The sequence below is a fragment of the Melospiza georgiana genome, chromosome 2 (genome assembly GCF_028018845.1).
Source record: "Melospiza georgiana isolate bMelGeo1 chromosome 2, bMelGeo1.pri, whole genome shotgun sequence".
In the NCBI taxonomy this organism is placed as follows: domain Eukaryota; kingdom Metazoa; phylum Chordata; class Aves; order Passeriformes; family Passerellidae; genus Melospiza; species Melospiza georgiana.
In genome coordinates this window covers 25,506,720-25,525,243 of record NC_080431.1, presented here as the reverse complement: position 1 = coordinate 25,525,243, position 18,524 = coordinate 25,506,720, and the positions used below count along the sequence as shown (strand labels likewise).

At 42.5% G+C, this 18,524-nt stretch overlaps 1 protein-coding gene across 4 annotated transcripts in view; it reads right to left on the bottom strand.

Annotated features, from left to right (window-relative positions):
* Window positions 1-7,145: 7,145 nt before the first annotated feature.
* The window catches only part of JADE3 (jade family PHD finger 3), a 64,360-nt gene continuing 52,981 nt past the window's right edge, over window positions 7,146-18,524 (bottom strand). For all 4 annotated transcript variants that reach the window (XM_058018693.1, XM_058018694.1, XM_058018691.1 and 1 more), the window contains 4 exons: window positions 14,895-15,011; window positions 13,955-14,428; window positions 12,116-12,233; window positions 7,146-10,621 (listed from right to left, as the gene is read on the bottom strand). In XM_058018693.1, the coding sequence (XP_057874676.1) occupies window positions 9,729-10,621; window positions 12,116-12,233; window positions 13,955-14,428; window positions 14,895-15,011 (1,602 nt within the window). In that variant the 3' untranslated portion in view covers window positions 7,146-9,728. The remainder of the gene's footprint in view (window positions 10,622-12,115; window positions 12,234-13,954; window positions 14,429-14,894; window positions 15,012-18,524) is intronic.

Here is an 18,524-nt window from a genome sequence, read left to right as displayed (position 1 = left end):
AACTCAGGAGCACAAGGCAGGCACAGGCTGGTTTGCTGCTCTGTCCCCTCAAACCAGGATTAACTCAACTGCTCCAAAGCTCACCTCTTCCCCATCCAGACTCTGGTTTCCAGCTGGCTTATGTAGCAGCTCCATTATGCAACTAGTGATCCCATAGCACCCAGCTGGGTCATTTAGGAGGTAGTCCCCACACAGTTCCTCTTAGATATTTCATCTGCTTCTTATCATGTGTGGGAACCTAGAACACCCCTTTGGCTGTCCAGGACAGCCAGGACCCCTGCCAGGGGGCTCAGAAGCCCTGGCACAGAGCCCAAAACACCTGTGGTTTTGATTATGACCCGTGGAGCAAATTACCAACCTTATATGAAGATCAGCAAGCTATAACAGTTTAGGTAGAATAATAGTGAAGTTATCACGGGGTGAAAAAGTAGATTTTGGGGTTTCTGGTATGGGGTTTCAGGAGGCGAGATGGAGGGAACTGGCCGTGTCCAGCCTTTCTCCTTCTTCTTCTTGGCCTCCATCTTCTGCTGTGATGTTGGCACTTTTAGGTTGGTTTAGAGTAGAAGCTCACTGTCTAACATAGGTGATAGGTATTGGAAAGTAAATATCGTATTTAGTATTAGTTTAGTTTAGTATTATATTGTATTAGTTTTTAATATAAAGACAGAACACTGCCCCGGGGGCAGGCAGTGTGCCTGGAACTGTCCTGCTGGACGGACCTCAGCAGGACTGGAGAAAATTTTTTATAGATAAGACACAATAAACAACCTCGAGACCAAGAATTGAAGAGCTCTGACTCCTTCTTCAAGCACTCAGGCTGGGAAAAGAGACTTTTAACATTCTTGGGGTCATAGTGACCAGCAAAAGATCCCGAGAATCATACACCCTCCTTGCAGCAATTATATCCTATTTAACATTTTTATTTGGTTGTCTTTATTCCTAAAGCAGGTGGTCACAGCCCAGGCTTCACTTGCTAACATTTATTTCTATTAGTGGTATCTTCAGAAAGTTCATGGGCTGCATGACCTTACTGATATGTGCTTCATGTAGGCTTCTTCTGATGTAGTACTGATGTGATATTCATTACCTTATGTTCATTAACTTATTGTCATCTCATCTGAGCAGTTAGACTTCTATTTTATAGGCTTCCATGGTATTCCTTCAGTGCTTAGCACTGAATTAATTTATTTTTCTGTCCTACTGCTGCATGTACAACAAATAGCAGGAATTCATCTCAGATCTGAGGCAAGCAAATTATTAGCAACAACCAACACAGAGAGACATTCGGAACAAAAGTGCCACATCTCTCTTCTTTTTTCCATACACTTCACAACATGGAAAGAAGATTCAGAAATTTTAAAAAACAAACAAACAAACCCATATGCAAAGAATCAAAGAATTCATTAAGTACAATGAAGAACAATTATTGCTTCTTACAAAGCTTAGCCACATTTACTGCTCTCCCATTGTTTTTGCACACTGCAAGGCCATTTGGGATACAAAGCAAGAGCTTACTGAATCCAGCAGCAACAGGAGATACACCCTCAACCCACCTCAGCATTCTCCGTTCCTTGCTGACTTAAGCATTTGCCAGCATGGTTTGGAGGCATCAAAACAAGCTGTGTGCTGGCACACACCTTGGGAGAAAATGAACAGCCTCTGTAAGCACTGGGTTACAACACAGACTCTGTGCCATGTGCTTGGAGCTCGGAGCTCTAGTTACATGGGACAGCACCCCTGCTTTGTCCTCTCTGCGTTGGCTAATCCAAGCTTGTTGAAAGGTAGAGCAGGGAGGAATCCGTGCTGGGGTGCCTTCACAGAGAGCATCAGATAAAGTCTTCTGCCAGTACAAGCTCACCGTGGGAGAGAAGAGCACAGAAGGGGTGGCTGCCAAAGATTGTACTGCCTTGTGCCTTCCCACTGGGAACTTCCCACTGTGGCACTGCAGCCACAGGCTACTGTGTGGCCAAATCTGACTGATAGGGAGCTAAATCAGCACCTCTGTGGCTTCCACACTGCTGGCTTAGCATTTATTCCACATGGTGGGAGGGAGCAGGCAAGTGGAATTCTTACTTATCTACAACCATGAGGAACACAAAGAGGAGATCTGTGATGTGGGAGGCCTTGTAGGGTGAAGTCACAGCTCTCCCTCAGCCTGCCAGAAGCCATTACCATTCCTGACAGTCAGGAAACACTCAGCAGCTCTGGAGAACAGCCCAGAGCCCCACAGAGATGGAAAAAAAAAACCCACTCTCAATGACTGTAGGCAAGAAGAGGTGCTGGACTATTTCAGGTACTGTAGAGACTGGGTTTTACTTCTGCTCATTCCTGGAAAGTTGCAGTTGTTCTTGTCTTCTTTTATGAGCCTGATCCTGGCATTTCTTCATTTTTAGAGCAATCATTGTCCTTTTTCCTTCCTTACTACTGTGAGTCCTCCTTCCTGCTTGAAGGTGGGAGAGCTCTAGGCCTGATCCATGGCTGGTATGAAGTGCAAATGCTGTGCATCAGCTGTCTGTATCCCAAAAGCTGCCTCTGTCAGGCCACCTCGGCAGATGGGCAAGGTACAACTGAGAGCAGGGACTGTGCCAAGGGCTGTGGAGCCCAAAGAGCCATTACCTCAGTGCAAGCCTGTTAAATCCATTAGGGCAGCCAGAGTGGGCATGTGGGAATTCCGCACTAGCAGATAGTACTGCGTTTGGGGGTGCACAGATGGAGGGACAAGCAAAAAACCCTGGGCAAGAGCAGAGGCAGAAACGTGAAATCAGTCACTGCCATCAGTTCACTGGAAAGGAAGAGCTGGCACTGACATGCACTTGTTTGCAGCCAAGTGTAATTCTTGGAATTGGCTTGTGTGTCCAGATCAAGTTTTATTTGTTAGCAAGCAACAAGTAACTCCAAGAGAGATCAAACTGCTGAGAAGTTTCAATTGTTTACTAGTCTGGATGATCACAGTTGTGTATTTAAACATAATAAAACATTTGCCAAAGTACTCCATTTTCCTGTTTGCAAATGTCTGCTTGGGAGAAGGTGGCACCAGCAGATTTGTGCCCATTGACTAATTTATGTGTCCAACACCACTGTCACACAAGTTAATGCAGAATGGATTAAGAAGCTCAGACAGGGAATCCTTTATACAAAGGATTGCACTAAATCACCATGAAGTCATATTGAAGTATTTAGCCTTCAAAAACCAGTTTTCACAAAAATGGCAATCGTACCCTTTACTTATTACAGTTTATTACACAGACTTCTTTCAGCACAATTCCTTCTGTACAGGCCACAGGCTCATGAAAAAGCATCTCTCACTTAAGATTACAATGCTTAAGCAAATGTGTGACCCTTCCCACTGCAGCCAGTCTCCCCAGTGCTTCATGAACACCCTCACACTCTCACACTTACACCTCCATCTTCTTTGTCATGGGAGCACCAACCAGTGCAGGTTTCTGCTGCCTGAAGCTGCCTCACAAATCTGGAGTTCCCAGCCTGTGCCTCTCCAGACCTCTGCTCTGTACTGGGAGCAGTTGGGCAACAGGGTGCTTCAGAAAGCATTCTTCAGTGGAGCACAGCCAAGACACTTTTCATTAATGCCTTACTTTTCTGGTCTTTGCACCCCATGTGACCTGGATTTGCATTTTACTTGCCTCAGGATAAAAAAAAAAAAGCATTGATATGTGCTACAGCAGCTGCAAAATTATAGTCACAACAGAGGTCATGCAACAGAGCCAGGACTTGAGGGGAAGGCAGCATCTTTCATTCAAATAACTGATCTAGCAACAGTGCTTTCAGTGTTTGCAGCTTACAGGCATTCAAATCCTTCTTCTGGCCAAATCAAAATTAAATTTCAAATTAACTGCAGATTTAGGGTGACTTCACAGAGCTTTAATTTAAGATGTTCAACCAGACAATTTGAGGAGTCTGGTTTATGTACCAGCCATTTGTAACAAGTGTAAACTACAACTTGCTTATTAGTATCTGCATCACCTGGCTCATCCAGCTTTTCAGCCTCTGTCCTTCCTTTAACCAGGAGAGATGTCTGGCTTGTTGCATAATGATTAATCAGGAAAAGGATGAAACAATGCTCCTACTTCATTTTAGAGGAGACAAGAGAACAATAGCTGAGCCAGTTTTAAGGAGAGAAAGCACTTTGGTCAGGTTCCATTCAACCAGATGCAAATAGAGCCTAAAATGCCAGTGACAGGGGTTCCCAAACTACCCAGCACCACCCTTCTGAGATAAGGAACTACAAAGGAATGCAGACAAACACTGTGGTTTCAGGTGAAATGGGTGGGTTAGTTCAGAGGTGTTTTTCCCCCTCAGATGACTCATTCCCTCACCAGAGCCTGCATTCCCCAAGGTATAACCAGAACCATTTTCCCAAGTGGCATATAACACTTTTTCTTTCTATAGGTACTACTCTTGAAGTCTGTCACAAGCTCAAGAGCTCTCAGACGACCAGGAGATTTCTTGATGGTGATGGCACCTTCCTTTTATGTTACTGTTGAGCTAAGTTTTAAATCCTTCCTCAGGACACTGGCCCACCAATTTTATGAGCAGAACAACTCTGGAACTGTTATGGAACTGTCAAAATACAACTTTTGTCCTGCTCCCCAGTGCTCTTTCCTTGGGATAGGGTGGATAGCACCTGAGGAAAAACAACAGAAACTGGAAAAAAAGGTCTTAAGGATGTTTAAGCCAAAAGAAACCATGAAGGTGTCATCATGGAAGCTAGCCAGAGATTTAAAACAATGTATATCAGATAAAGCAGCCAAGGTGAGGCAGATACCCAGCTCCAAGTCTGACGAGAAAAGTAATGGAAGGCAGGGAGGGTCTGCTCAACCTAAAACAAAAGAAGAATCCCAGAGAAAGGGCAGGGCAAAGTGGATGCAGGAGACTGCCCCAGACAGAAGAAGCCTACTGGAAAAGGAAAGTTTATCTGGGAGCTGCATACACAGAGGCAGGGAAATTAATGAGCAAATATGCGAGGCTGCTTCTCCTAGAACCACGTGGTCACAGAAACTTATCCAAGCTCTCTGCAGAGGGGGGAGCTTGAGGAACAGAAATAATCATGCACATCCACTATTTTCAAAGAACTTACCCAACTAATATGTAACATTTTCTTTCAGAAGTCAGTGTTTGCAGTCACTTTAATCCTCCTGCCACATCCCACTAGATGCACTCACTTGGTTAGGAGCAGAGCCTGACAGCAGTTATCCCAGAATCATCTCTGCAAGAGGTAAATACCACAGAGTTTCACCTCAGGAGTGGGCAAAGTGTTCAGCCATGAAGCTGGTGTAAAAGGAAGGTTCAGAAGCAGCAGTAGCAAGGCATCTCCCATGAAACCAGAGCCCAGAAGTCTGTGTGCCTTCACTTCTTCCTAAGGAAGCCACATTGAGGCACGCCATTGTTTTCCATTTCTGCCCTTCCCCGGTATTTTTCCCTTGCATGCCAAGCTCCCTGGTTGTGCAAGCAGCTTTTGTTCCTTAATTCGCATCAAAAGCTTATTCTCTTAGTAGATGTGTCAATTCCCTGCAGTGCTAAACCTTTACAAGTTCTGGGATCATCCAAATTCCCAAGATGAGAATGAGTGGTTTCGCTGGATTATCTTGGCAGCTCACAGAGGCAGGCTTTGGTTCCCTCCCAGGTATCACATCCACACCATAAGTCTGCACTACAGCCTGCACATCCAGGCCAGGTCATCAGAGCAACCACATCAAATTCAAGGGAATGTGGGAATGTTCCAGGCTTACATTGAATAGCCAAAGACATTTGTCAATTTCTCCTCCAGTCGTTTGGGATTCATGGTGCAAAGAAAACATTCCACAAGTGATATACACAAGTTATAACTGAGAAACATTTCTTTTAGGGTAGAAACATAAATGCAGAGATGATGGTGCTCAGAACCACTGTGCAGCCCCTTTAGCCCTTGGACCATGTTACCATCAACAAGAAAGCACACTTAGTTATTTGATGAGACTCTACAAATAGTAGATGTTTCCTAATTAATGGGGACACCAATCTCCTTCCTTGGCCCTGCCTTTCCCTCATCCCAGCCACAAGCAGACTATATGTGGAGAGGGAATTAGAACCACCAGTCAGAAAGTCACAACAAGGAAGTGTGTTGATGGTATCTGTTGCCAGACGCCTTTAGGGAAGAAGAAATCCTGGTCCTGAATAACAACAAACAGTCCAACGCTTACTGCTTCTTCCTAGTGCTGGCTTTTCTTCCCTTCTGTCTCACCTTTACTGCCTTTTCCCCTTGTTTTACCTCCTGCTTGCTTTTCAGCTGAGGGATTTGGGCTCCATTTCACCCAAGCTTTCTTTAGCTACAGTTCCAGCCTGCCTGGGGCCACCTGCTCAGTCACTGCAGCCCTTAAGCCAGCCCACAGGGGTGTTGTTGGCTGCTCAGCTTTGACTCTGCTGCTGCCGGGGCCATTGCAGGCAGGAGGGTCACTGCTGCCTGCAACAGCCACACTGCAATGCCATCCTTCTTGAAGGCTGCCAGCTGCAGAGCCAGTCAGAGCAGGAGGGACACCATGGGATCAGCTGTGCAGCTAGCACAGCGCCTCTCCCTCCACCTTCTCATTCTTCCTTCCTCCCAGGGAGCAGCTCCCCTGTGCCAGCGAGGCACCTCACAGCACCGGCCTGTGGGAGCAGGGGGAACTACAGCAGAAGGTCAGGAAAACCCACGTGAAGGGGACAGAGCCCAGGAAGGCAGCGCTGGCCCCGCTCTGTGCTTTGCACGCCGGCCGGTGGGAGTTCAGCTGGTACAAGAACGGGATCAGACGGGAGGCCTGGCTACGGCCCTTCCTCTGTCACTCGCTCTGTCCCACCAGGGACAACCAGCCATACCACAGCATAAGCAAATACATTGAAAAGGGAGGCCAGGGCAGCACATGGTCTGCTACATTTGCTCAGCTAGGCAGAAACAAAAGCCAGGCTTGCACTATTTCCTATACAGAGCAAATTAGTGCTCAGCGACTCTTTTTTGGGAGGCTGAAGGGGAAGGGTTTTCCTGGATACTTAACTTGTTAAAGTATTGCCAAATCGGCAGAAATAATTTACTCCTGATGGACACAGTACTGATGAGTTTTACAACCTGCCAGACACAGAGGGTAAAGCCCTGAATAAATCACAACAAATGAAAATATTGTTAGCAGTTTCATAATTTAATGAAAAAGTACTTGTAAAAAGGGGACATCTGAAAAAGACCGAGTCCATCTTGGAAAATTGAATATATATATATTTATATATATAAAACAAAATGCAAAAACACAACAAAAAATTGACAAATAAGGTTAAGAGGTAATACTTCAAACAGTTAGCCACCGAACGCACAATAAAAACTAGCAAATGCACTTTGGGGACAATACTTGAGAACTACATAACCAAGGGCTCCTTCATATGTCTATTAAAATCATGTAAAAATTAGCAAAACCATTGCCCAGACTGGAAACAACTGAATTGATAACCCCAGAAGAGCAGAAACGCTGAGTTTTGCTGAAGCACCATTTTCCCTCTCTTCTGTCATATGCTTCCAGCCACAAAATAACATGAACACTTTGCTGACCTCCCAGATAAGTGTTCCCAATAAAAGCTTCACAAAATTTCATGGCCAGTGAGAGAGGATTACTAATAAATATTGAAGGAGAACTAAGAGAATCAGAACCAGAATACAAATGAACAGACATTTGTTTACTTATTCTGAATGACCCATGGCTTAGAACACAAAGCATTTCCCATAAAAATAAAATATGTGGAAACCTAAATTGCTACTGCATATTTACACCAAAAGAAATAATTTTGAAGATACTGCTCTAGAAAGATCAATTACACAAATATACATAAAATCAAGAAGTAAAAAAAAAAAAAAATTAAAAAAAATTAAGATGCATGAAGCAAACAGAGCAGATTGGCCAAGTATACTTTTTTAAAAATTATTTCACTTCTGAAGAGTCCTCCAGCCCCTGACCTGCTAGTCCTATTGCAACTAGGGAGATTTCAAAGTTAGTTTAAAACAAATCTGAAAATGTCGTTGCCATTTCCCAACCTAAAAGCAATAAATTAAAACTATGAAGCTAAACCGAGCTGCTGTTCAGATTCTGCATAGTCATTTTCACACTGTGAGGGAACACCTTTTTGTTTGTAGACAAAACTGAACCCTCAACAGAGCTGTACAACGTGCCCTACATAACCTGTGGGTTGTTTCAGCCAGTGATGTGGGGACAGAGGATGTGTTTATGAAATGTACAGCATTTCAGACAAAAATAGTGCAGTAGCTTTGTTGATCAACACAACACCATCTGTAAAACAAGTTAGTTTGCATTCAAACAGAAATCCCCTGTCTTTGAAACAAACAGAAAGGGATTCATTCCCTTCCCTTCTTGACTCCTCAGTCAGTACTGGCTGAAATTTAATCACTATTTAATAACCACTGATTTTAAAGGACATACAAAAAACGTGTTAGACTGGGAAACAGCAACTGATCCAGAGGTTGAAAAGCAGCACAATAAAAATAGTAGATTTTCAGGAATTAAAAAAAAAACCATCTTTAATTAAACCATCATACTCTAAATGATGACTGGCTAAAATTTTACAGACCTAGATGCCAGAAGACTCCTATGCCTGTGTTCAGGCAACTAGGGTTGAAAATTTGCACCTGAAAAAAAAAATTCAGCTAAAATTATTTCTAATTCAGCTGACTTTAAAAATACCAGGTAAAAACACCTCCAGATATGAAATCTCAGTTTCAAGAGGAACCTGGCATCACCGGTGATTGCCTAAATGTAAGTGTCAAATAGCATTTTTCTTTGAAGTAGTACATCTACTTTTGTAAACACTATCCACAAAATTAGCCATCTGTACTTGTTAGCTGGGTAAAATATTTACAAGTGCATCCCACAACAAGCATCTATGTACAGAGATTAAAAAAACTGAAGTACTAGAAGTTGTATATTTACAAAATAAGCGAATTATTGTGAAGAGAAACACAATCTTCAGCAAAAGCAGGGAATGGGGGGCACGTCTAGAGGTCAGCGAGTTTGGCAGCGAGGGCCAGCGACGCCTGCTTCCGCCCTCTGCAGGGAGCCTGCAAACGGCGCTGCAGTTGCAAGCCTCCTGCAGAAGGGGACCAGCACTTAGTAGTCACTTTGGGCCTGATCCAGCAGAGCACACCGGCATGTGCTCGGATAGCTGAGCACAAACGTTCCCGGGGGAAACCAGCAGGGCTATCTATCCACGTGCTTCACTTCCCAACACATCCGCAAGTGCATTGCTGGAACAAAGCCACACTGCAGGTGCCATAACAACGCACTTTCAGTGTCTCCGTTTGCAGTCTCTTGCAACACCTTAGAGCAATGCAAGGCCTTCTTCTAAACCTGTCCACCACCACCAGACTGCCTCCACACGAACACAGTGCCTTGCACTTAAGCTGGCAACGGAGAAGCAGTTTCCTGAATTTTTGCACAATTAACTGCTTTGTGCTCTCCCAGATGTTACCCTCTGACAAACACACAATTTCCACAACTTTGTGGATAACTGAGCTAACCCTGCAAAGACTGCAAACCAATTCACAGTTGAACAAAACTACTCTGATTTCTCTTCCATCCCCATCCCCTACTGCAGCTCTTCCTAAATAGGTCCTAGACTATTTTCTGGAACCTTCTGATGCTGAGCTTTGCACTGGTACACCGGAATACATAAAGGCTGAATTACCCCGTGGGGGCTTCTAATCACCTTTGTACCGAACTGTGAGATATCATATTCTTTTTGTTTCTATTGTGACAGTCTCTTCCAAAGTCCTTACTTGGGCTTTCTCGCTCTGAGCTACTTCGTCTTAACCTCACTTGTTCTTTGTTTTCATCACTTTCTGCTTCAGAGTCACTCAGCTCTAAGTCAGGACAGTACCCATCATTGTCCTGGTATGGAGCACCTTCAAGTGTCTGCTTGCTCCACAAGCGATCTTTTGTTGCAAGTCTTCTCGTTGGCTTTTCACAGCACCGGAGATCTTCCGTGGTCCTCACCAGACTGTTGGTAGCCTCTTTAAAGGACCGGCTGAAATGTTCTATGGTGGATTTGCGGAATCCACTCTGGCTGGCCAAGTGAGCCGTGAGCACGGACTCCTGTTCGTAGGACGTCTGGCTGGAGCTGTCTCTCTGGCTCACATCTCCAGCCCTGCCCATCAGACCATTGGATTTGGACACCAGCCTTGAGTTCTCCTGCTGCAGCCGCCCGTTCCCGATGGAAGACTGTCCATGCAGAGCAGCCTGGAACGCTAAAGGCTTCCCGGAAGGCTGGCCCCGGTGAAACTCCATCAGCTGCGTGGGGCCACAATCCTTCGCCTCGCCCCGCGGCTTGCCGATCCCTGCCAGCAGCCCATTACTTCTGCTGTCGTGCTGATACCTGGCATAAGATTTTGCTTTAATTTCAAACGATTCCTTTGACATTGGCACACTCCGTTTGCTGTAAACAGTGCTGTTGTTGTCAGGAGAAAGCGGTCTGTTGCCAGGCTTCAGCGAGTTATTTTTGCAGTCTCCCAATGCTGATTTGGGCATTTTTAACTTCAGGGTGATCCTGGGAGGTGGGTAGAACAGTGTGTTCTCTAGTGCACTTGTCAGGGTATGGCCTACAGGAGAAAGAGGTGAGGAAGCAGAAGAAAAAGAAAAAAGGCTTTTTTAAAAAGCGTAATTTCTTTTGCCATCCGTAACAAGTTTATCGTCCATTATATGCTCATGCAACAGTAAGCATTTGCAAATAATTAGCGTGAAATTATTTTAGGACACAAAGGAGAAGTTGGGATAACCAAACTGTTCCAAATTATCCACCGCTTTGGAATTTAGGTAAGCATTTAAATATTCCATTAAAAACAACAATGTGCCCTTTTTACGGGGCTCTAAGCCAGTGAATTGAACCAGTTTTGAGATATGACTGAAGTTGTTCCAACAAAGCTGTAAAAAAGGTTCATATTCAGTTTTGGATGAAGAAAAAACAATGCTTCAAACTGAGTTTCAATTTGGACTTAGTTCAACTCTCTGCTTTGTATTATAAAATTCTCTAAGCTTTAAAAGTCTTTTTACCTCAACATACGAGTTGTTTGTGGTAATATATGCTTACAGCATCCACTGCAAGTATTAAGCTATTATAATAAGTATTAAAAAAACACTTGTACTTGTAAAGATATTAAATAAACTTAGTAGGCATTTCTAATAAAATGCATTTACACAAAAGCAAGGAGCTTCAGAGTGCCACTGCTTCCATGAAGTACTAGTCTGATCTAGTTAAAAAAAAACCCCTTATCAGTACTAATGAAACCTATCCATGTTTCAGAGACAGAGAAAAAAAGCAGGAAGATTTCACCCTAAACCAGTGAAGTCTGTATCTTGAAAGACCAGAGAGATCTTAATTTCACACAAAAAAAAAGCTGCCTTTCCTATTAAAAAAAAATCCCAGTAACTACACTGGAATGCATATGCTTTTCCTCTTTCCAAATGCTGCGTTCCTTATTTTAAAATAAGTTGCTGTAAATGCTAAGGGCAAAGTGGGGTTTGGCACCTCAGCATTCCCAAAGAGTTACTAGTCCCTATTAATACCCAGAGTACTTAAACTCTTTTGGCAGGAAGGAGAGCAAATGCAGATGGCAAGCTAAGAAATCTGCGCTGCTCATGACGTGCACAAGGCACATGAGAACAGCAGCAATTCCCATCAGTCACTCTTTCTCTTGCCTGAAGGAACCAACTGGTGACAGCCAGCAAAAAAAGCCTTCTCAGCTGGAGAAGCAACCAGCAGGGTGGAGCTTGCTGTGGGGAACCAGTGCCACACACCAGCAGCCCAACAGTGCAAAAACCTAGAGATCACCAGCAGCTCATTTCTGCTATCTGGATGCCACAGTGATAAGCAATAGGCATGTACCAGAAACAGCCATAAAATAAAGACATATTCAAGTAAATACTTTAAGCAATTATGGAGTTCTGTGTTGCTAGTTTGATTGACTATGTACTTGAAGAAAATTCTTAAAGGCATTTTTACATGTTAAAAGCACTAACCAGGAACATAAAGAGAATACACTGCTTTAGTTTAAATACAGGCAGGATTTATAAATATTTTACATTTATATGATTACCTGCAGCAATTTCCTGATTAATGAGTTGGACTTGCAAGTTGAAGACCTGCTCATGTACTTTACTGTGGGACAACTTCAGTTTCTCTCTCCTGCTTACCATGTAGCAGAGATTTCTTACCTATGGAGGAATAACAGGAGACTTAAAAGGCAGAAAGAAAATAAATGCAAACATAGTTTACAAATTGTATCAACAACATTACTTGCAAAATAAATCCCTTGGTAAAGTTCTTGTGAATATTACTGAATGTAGCTAACTATTAAAAAAATGTTCAGCCTGGAAAAGAGAAGGCTCTGGAGAGACCTCATTGCAGTTTTTCCTTATATGAAAAGGAAAGACAGAGAGACCAGAGCCTTTAGAGACAGAAAAGAAGGCAATGTTTTTGAACTGAAGGAGGGTGAGTTTACACTGGGTGTAAGGAAGACATTGTTCACAGTGAGACACTGCAACAGGTTGCCCAGAGAAATTGTGCAGGCCCCATCCCTGAAGTGTGGTTGGGGCTTTGAGCAACCTGGTCTCATGGAAGGTGTCCCTGTCCATGGCAAGTGTGTTGGAACTAGAGGCTCTTTAAGGTCCCTTCCAACCCAAACAATTCTGATTCAGTTCCACATAATTCTACTTGTTTGAGCTAATAGCAACATTTCCACCTAAGGTGAAAGAGTTAGAAGAGACACTGTAAGTTCTTGATAAACACCTAAAAGTGCTTTCAAAACACAGAAACAGCATAGGGGCTGGATGAAAGGTATCTGCCAAATAAACTTTCTCTAGCACTCACTTCCATCAGTCCAGAACTGGAATTCCTTTACCTAGAAACTAAATTCCAAGATTCCCAAATTTATATTTATCCCAAGATAGAATAGAAAATGTTGTGGCACAAGAAGTTCAGAAACTTGGAAACAGGCATTTCAAATTATGAATCCCCTCCACTCAGAATAAGTACATCCATTTCAACAATATTTGATGCAAACCAAACATTTATCAAACAAAAAGCTTGACATGGTCTCTTGAAAAATAAAAAAAACCACCCCCAAATACCAATCCTCCATATTATGGGGTTTATATTTTTTTCTTAAAGTATGCTTCCATATCTAAAGCAGTCCTGGAAAAGATCTGAGATTGATTATGATAGATTAAAGACAACAGTTACACTGACAAGTGCAAATCTTGGCTCCAACAATATTCCTGTATGTTCATGTTGTTCTCTCCACAATATTTTTCCCCTTTTCTCACCACACTATTACCTCTCTTCTGCTTTTACTTCCCCTCTCCTCATCACATCTATTTTATTTTATTACCTTTTTTACATTCACTACCTATTTCTAAGCACTTGGAAACTGCAGGTAACCCCTACCCAACAGGCCAACCTAACAGGCAGCCTCCAAGTGGTAACAAGCCTTACTCTTCTTTTCTGTTTAATAAAAGTAACATTTTTTTCTAATTTTATCTGTATCACTAACTATTACTACAGTGGGCCAAATAAATGTCTTCATTTTTTTAAACATTTACTCAACTGAAGCTGAAGTCATAGAGACAATTACCAAGTATGTCCATTGTGCATAGAAATATGCATCTTTAAACACATAAAGGAATAACCTTTAAGCAAGTCAGGAAGCACTGCTTTCACCTTGGATCTTTAATTGGACTGAGAGAGGCAGCTCCTGAAAGTCTCTGCAGCAGGCAGTGCAGCATGTAAAAAATGGAGTTGAAGTCCCTACGTTTTTATTTTATAAATTATTATTTTCAAAATCATCTCACTTTGAATTCCCCATTTCTTTCATCCACAAAGAAAGACCTTGCTCAACTGCAAATAGTTTTTCAAAACTTTACAAGTTAATTCTTACCCTCTCTAGGTCCTGCCTTAAATGCATGAACATCCTCATGCGAGTATGAATGCTATCTTCTTTTGGCTGCACCAAGCCATTTTCTTCATCCTCCTTGGGAGGAAACAATGGTTTGTTAAAGTTACTTTTTCGCTTTAATTTCCAGTAATTGTAGATAAAGTCTACAGCAAGTTTAGGAAGGCCCAGCTCTGCTGCAACATCCTCCACTTTTACTAGTGAGTAAAACTCTTCTTCCAGCTCTCGGAGCTTTTGGGCTCGCAGGCTCGTTTTCTCACTCTCTGTTTGCTTCTGCTCTGGCACACTCTTGGGGTGCTCCTCAACATCAGGCAGCGAATTCTGTTTGTTCTTGCTGTGCTTTAGACAGTACGACTTGAACTTGACTTCATCCCCATCATCCAGGATAGTCTTCATCTCCAAGCTATGCTCAAAGGCACAGGTGACATGAAAGGCAGTGATGCAGCTTTTCACGGAGCACTGCAGACAAAACAAAACAAAAAGCCTCAATTACTAATTACTCAATTACTAACATTAGCAGCAAACTAGAAAAAAAGGACATAACTACCTCAACCACATGAAAATCCATCCCTACCAAAACCAATTTCCTACATGTTCTTAAAAATATTGATCCCTTTGAAGTTGGTATTACCCAATATAGTATTTTCTTGTTTACAGAGTGTTCAGTAGAAGTGTTCTGTTAATCTTTGATAAACATAATAGTGGCTCTTAAACACCTCAGCCTTATTCAAAAGATGGCAAACCTGACTAATTCTTCTGTCTAGTCAACTAATTTGATAGCAAATGGCTATGAAGAAGCAGACATCTATCCAACAGTCATCTCCATTGTAAAGCATCTCTGAACACAGGAAGAACAAAATGCAAAACCAAAATTGCCCTTCTGACAAATTCATCCCTGCAGAGTCACTATGGGACAAGGACGTACCTGAATGCAAGCACCAGTTTTCAGTTTGCATAAACTACACACTAGAGCCCATCGACTTGGTGGAATGTGAGACACCTTTGTGATTGGCTCCATCCTTTCTGGGCAAGCAATACTAACCTGTAAAGAAAAAAAGTAGCGCAGAAACCAGTTATCAAAGAGAAAAAAATTCCAACCCAATCTCTCCATTTATATCAGAAGAAGAAAGCCATCCATTCATTTCTCTTCCAGTAAGATGTCCATGTACTCATACTTCTCAGAAAGGGACCCCAAAAGATCCCACATGCAGACAACAGTGTGGAATACAATCAGTTTAACCTGGTGACTCAAAGCTGCAATCATTCAAAACATTTGAGGCATCTACAGCATGCCCTTGTTATGAACCCATGTCCTGATTCCAGCCAGGACAGGGTTAATTTTTGCAGTAGCCAAGAGGAAGCATGGCTAGGACCCAGAGGTTATTCTACACCAGCTCACATCATTTTCTGAAAGTGGGGGGAAGGGCTCTCTTCTGGTCAGGTAAGTGTGGTGTGAAGCCAGTGGTTGGGTAGTGCTGGCTCTGTTACTGATATTGTAGCTCTTACAGTCCATTCTTCTGTTTTTCTTATTTCACTTGCTGCTTCCAGTAAGTTCTTCTTTCCTTGATGCATGATCCTTACCATTTGTGCCTTCAAATCCCCTCTCCAGCCTGGTGCAAGGGAGGGGGGAGTGGAGCATGGTTTGAAGTGCTTCAGTGGGAACACTAAATTGGGGAATACGATTCCTAAACCACCACCAGTTGAGAGACTGCAGCAAGTGTCACTCTAAGTTTATTTCCATTCCCTTGTGGTTTTGTTTTTGGGGTTTTTTTCCCCTCTGTGCTGCTTTTACAGGTCTAACTTTAAAAAACTGCCAAAATACAAGCCCCTCAGAACAAAACAGGAACACTTTCCTGAAAAGTTCCTTCTATAAAATCCCTAGATCTGCTACGGTATCTACTTCTGTCAACTCAATATTGGGGACAGAACCAGATCTATCAGTCAGCAGCCAGGAAAAGCCTTGCTTCCCAGCTCTGCCTCTCCACTGAGCACTCCCACTGCAAGAGATAATCCTAATACATTTTCCTAACTATGGACTGTATCAAACATAATTTGAGGAAAAAAACCCAACAAACTTCTCTTATTACAAAGCAGGATATATCATCTTGTGCTAGTTTTCACAGACTTAGTCTCAACGATCAATTTGTCTCTGATAGACCAGATTATAGATATTACTAAAAGAAAAGAAAAAACCCCACCCATATATAGACAGAATAGTTCTTCCTATTCTTTGTTATATTAACTTCCTCGTATCCATTGTGATAGAAGTTTTTAAGTTTTCTGTTGTCTATACAGGGAAATGAGGACTCTCCTCATGATGACTTAGAAACCAAAACAGATAAATCTACATCTGTAGACATCCCTAAGCCCATCCTGACAGGATTTATCCAAGCACAGAAACAAAAACTTGGCCAGCTCTGAATGACTAACATGCAGAACTGGGCCAATATGAGAATGGCACATGGCAGAATATTTCAGTGGGATAACTGTCCCAAAAACATCAGTCTCCAAAAGCTTGGATTTTGACACTTCTCCAACACTTTTTGAATTCAGCAGTTGTGTGCCTTGCAGGGCTACCTGGCTGAACCAAAACCACAATGCTGATACAGTACACTTTCTAAAAGCAATTCATCTGAATAGAGCAGACCTGTATTTCCTGTGGTGGGAATATGGGCTTCTTCTCAAAGGGGTCAAGCCTAAGAATTCAAAGAAAGGAGGTTCCTAGGTCATGCTCTGTGGCACAGTGAGGCCAGAAGAAAGCTGATGGCTAAAAAAAGCAGTTAAGGGTGACATTTGAACAACAATTATTTTGTTTTTCTAGAAAACTACTACATTATAGTAATTTCCATAGATTAAATCTACAGTAAGAGACACCCAGGAAAATCTGGGTTGGATGAATTAGTTTAACATGTGATAATTAAACTGGCAAATTTACAAGAGCTGATAGACAAAGCTGAATTTTTTAGCTTCCCTTTGGAGGTACATCATCAATCATTTGATGCACATATTCATTTTAAAACCTGTTTAATCCCTATGGATGAAAAGCTTTCCTTCAGCAGACCTCCTCAGTGAGGTAGACTTAGCCAAAGATAGCAGTGCTAAGTCACAGTTGCTATGCTCAGAATATTTTTGCTACTCTCTCCTTATCATGCATTGCTTTAAGGATCATTTAAGTAGGTGGAAAGAACAGCTTTGCAAGAGATTACTCAGTTCATCATTTCCACATTAGAAAAAAAAAAAGATGACCAATAGTTCATGAATTAATGACATAAATGGACTCAAATAAGATAGTGTTTGTTACAGTACTTCCCTCTCTGATCTGCCAAGTGCAAGCCCACATCTTCTGGAATATATTGAGTGCATGGCATTTCCCAAAGTCCTCATTAGGAAGACACTGAGATGCTTCAGAAGGTTCAGGTTTTAAAGAAGAACAGTCAGGCAATACGTGATGTACTTACGAGACAGACGTGGCTAACAATTTAACGTCTTGTGGCCTTCCTTAAATTGGTGGAAAAGTGACAAGACTGTCCCTGGAATGCCTAAGTAGCTCAACAAAATCATGGTCTGTGCTCTTCAGTATCACCAAATGTAGCTTTTTGCTTCCAAAATGAAAGAAAGTTTCATGAACCTGACTTGACCATGCTTAGAACAAGTTGCACAGGTATTTCTGAAACAATATTGTACAAAGATTGATTGTTACCACTACACTGAGAGACAAGACTTCCCTTAAGAATCAAGGGATTTCATGAATGTGCCAGGCTGTCTATATTCTTTTCAAAAAGAAATCAGAACCTACAATGACTTTTTTCTGGAGACTGAGTAATATCAGCTTTCCACTGGGCTTCCCAGCAGGAGCTGGGAATTGACACAGACCTTTTCCCTGCCCCTTTCTGCCCCCTTAAATATTCTCCCTGCTCCTTCCCCAGAGGAGACTCATAAGGTCAGGAAGCATTATATTGGAAATACTGTTCATTCAGCTTGTAATGCTGACTGTTGATATTACCCCACTTTGTAAAAGCACAAAGAGGCACTTACAGAGTCAGGTGCAATTTATTTACACTGGCCTTGTGCCACCTGCATGTTTCTGCAGAGAGGAGTCAAGGCAAAGTCCGTTTGAACTTTGCTGCTCACAAGGGATCCAGAGAGCAGAAGCCAACCTTTTCATCCCCCAAGAACTCCCATTCCAAGGCAGAAATGATCCATCTGCCATAACATGTAGTCATTTTCTCCATTTCTTCACTTTGCATCAGGTTACATCTTGACTGCTATACTCTGAAGAAGTTCTAGGAGTGGGAGAGAGTGAAGACAGTGGGTTGTTGAAGCCTATTATCATGTTATGCACATGATCAATCACCCTGCTGTCCTCTGCTTCCCTGCTAACTGTGCCACCAGCAGCTGCTCCAGTACACAAGGATCAGTGGTTGGGAAGGGCAGCCCAGTGGCTTGAGCACAGCCACTCACAACAGCTGCTCAGGACAGTAAATTTTATCTTTGCTCTACAGCCAGAGAGGTGTTATCACTTTCTGCTTCAGCTAACACCACACTGACTGGCAGA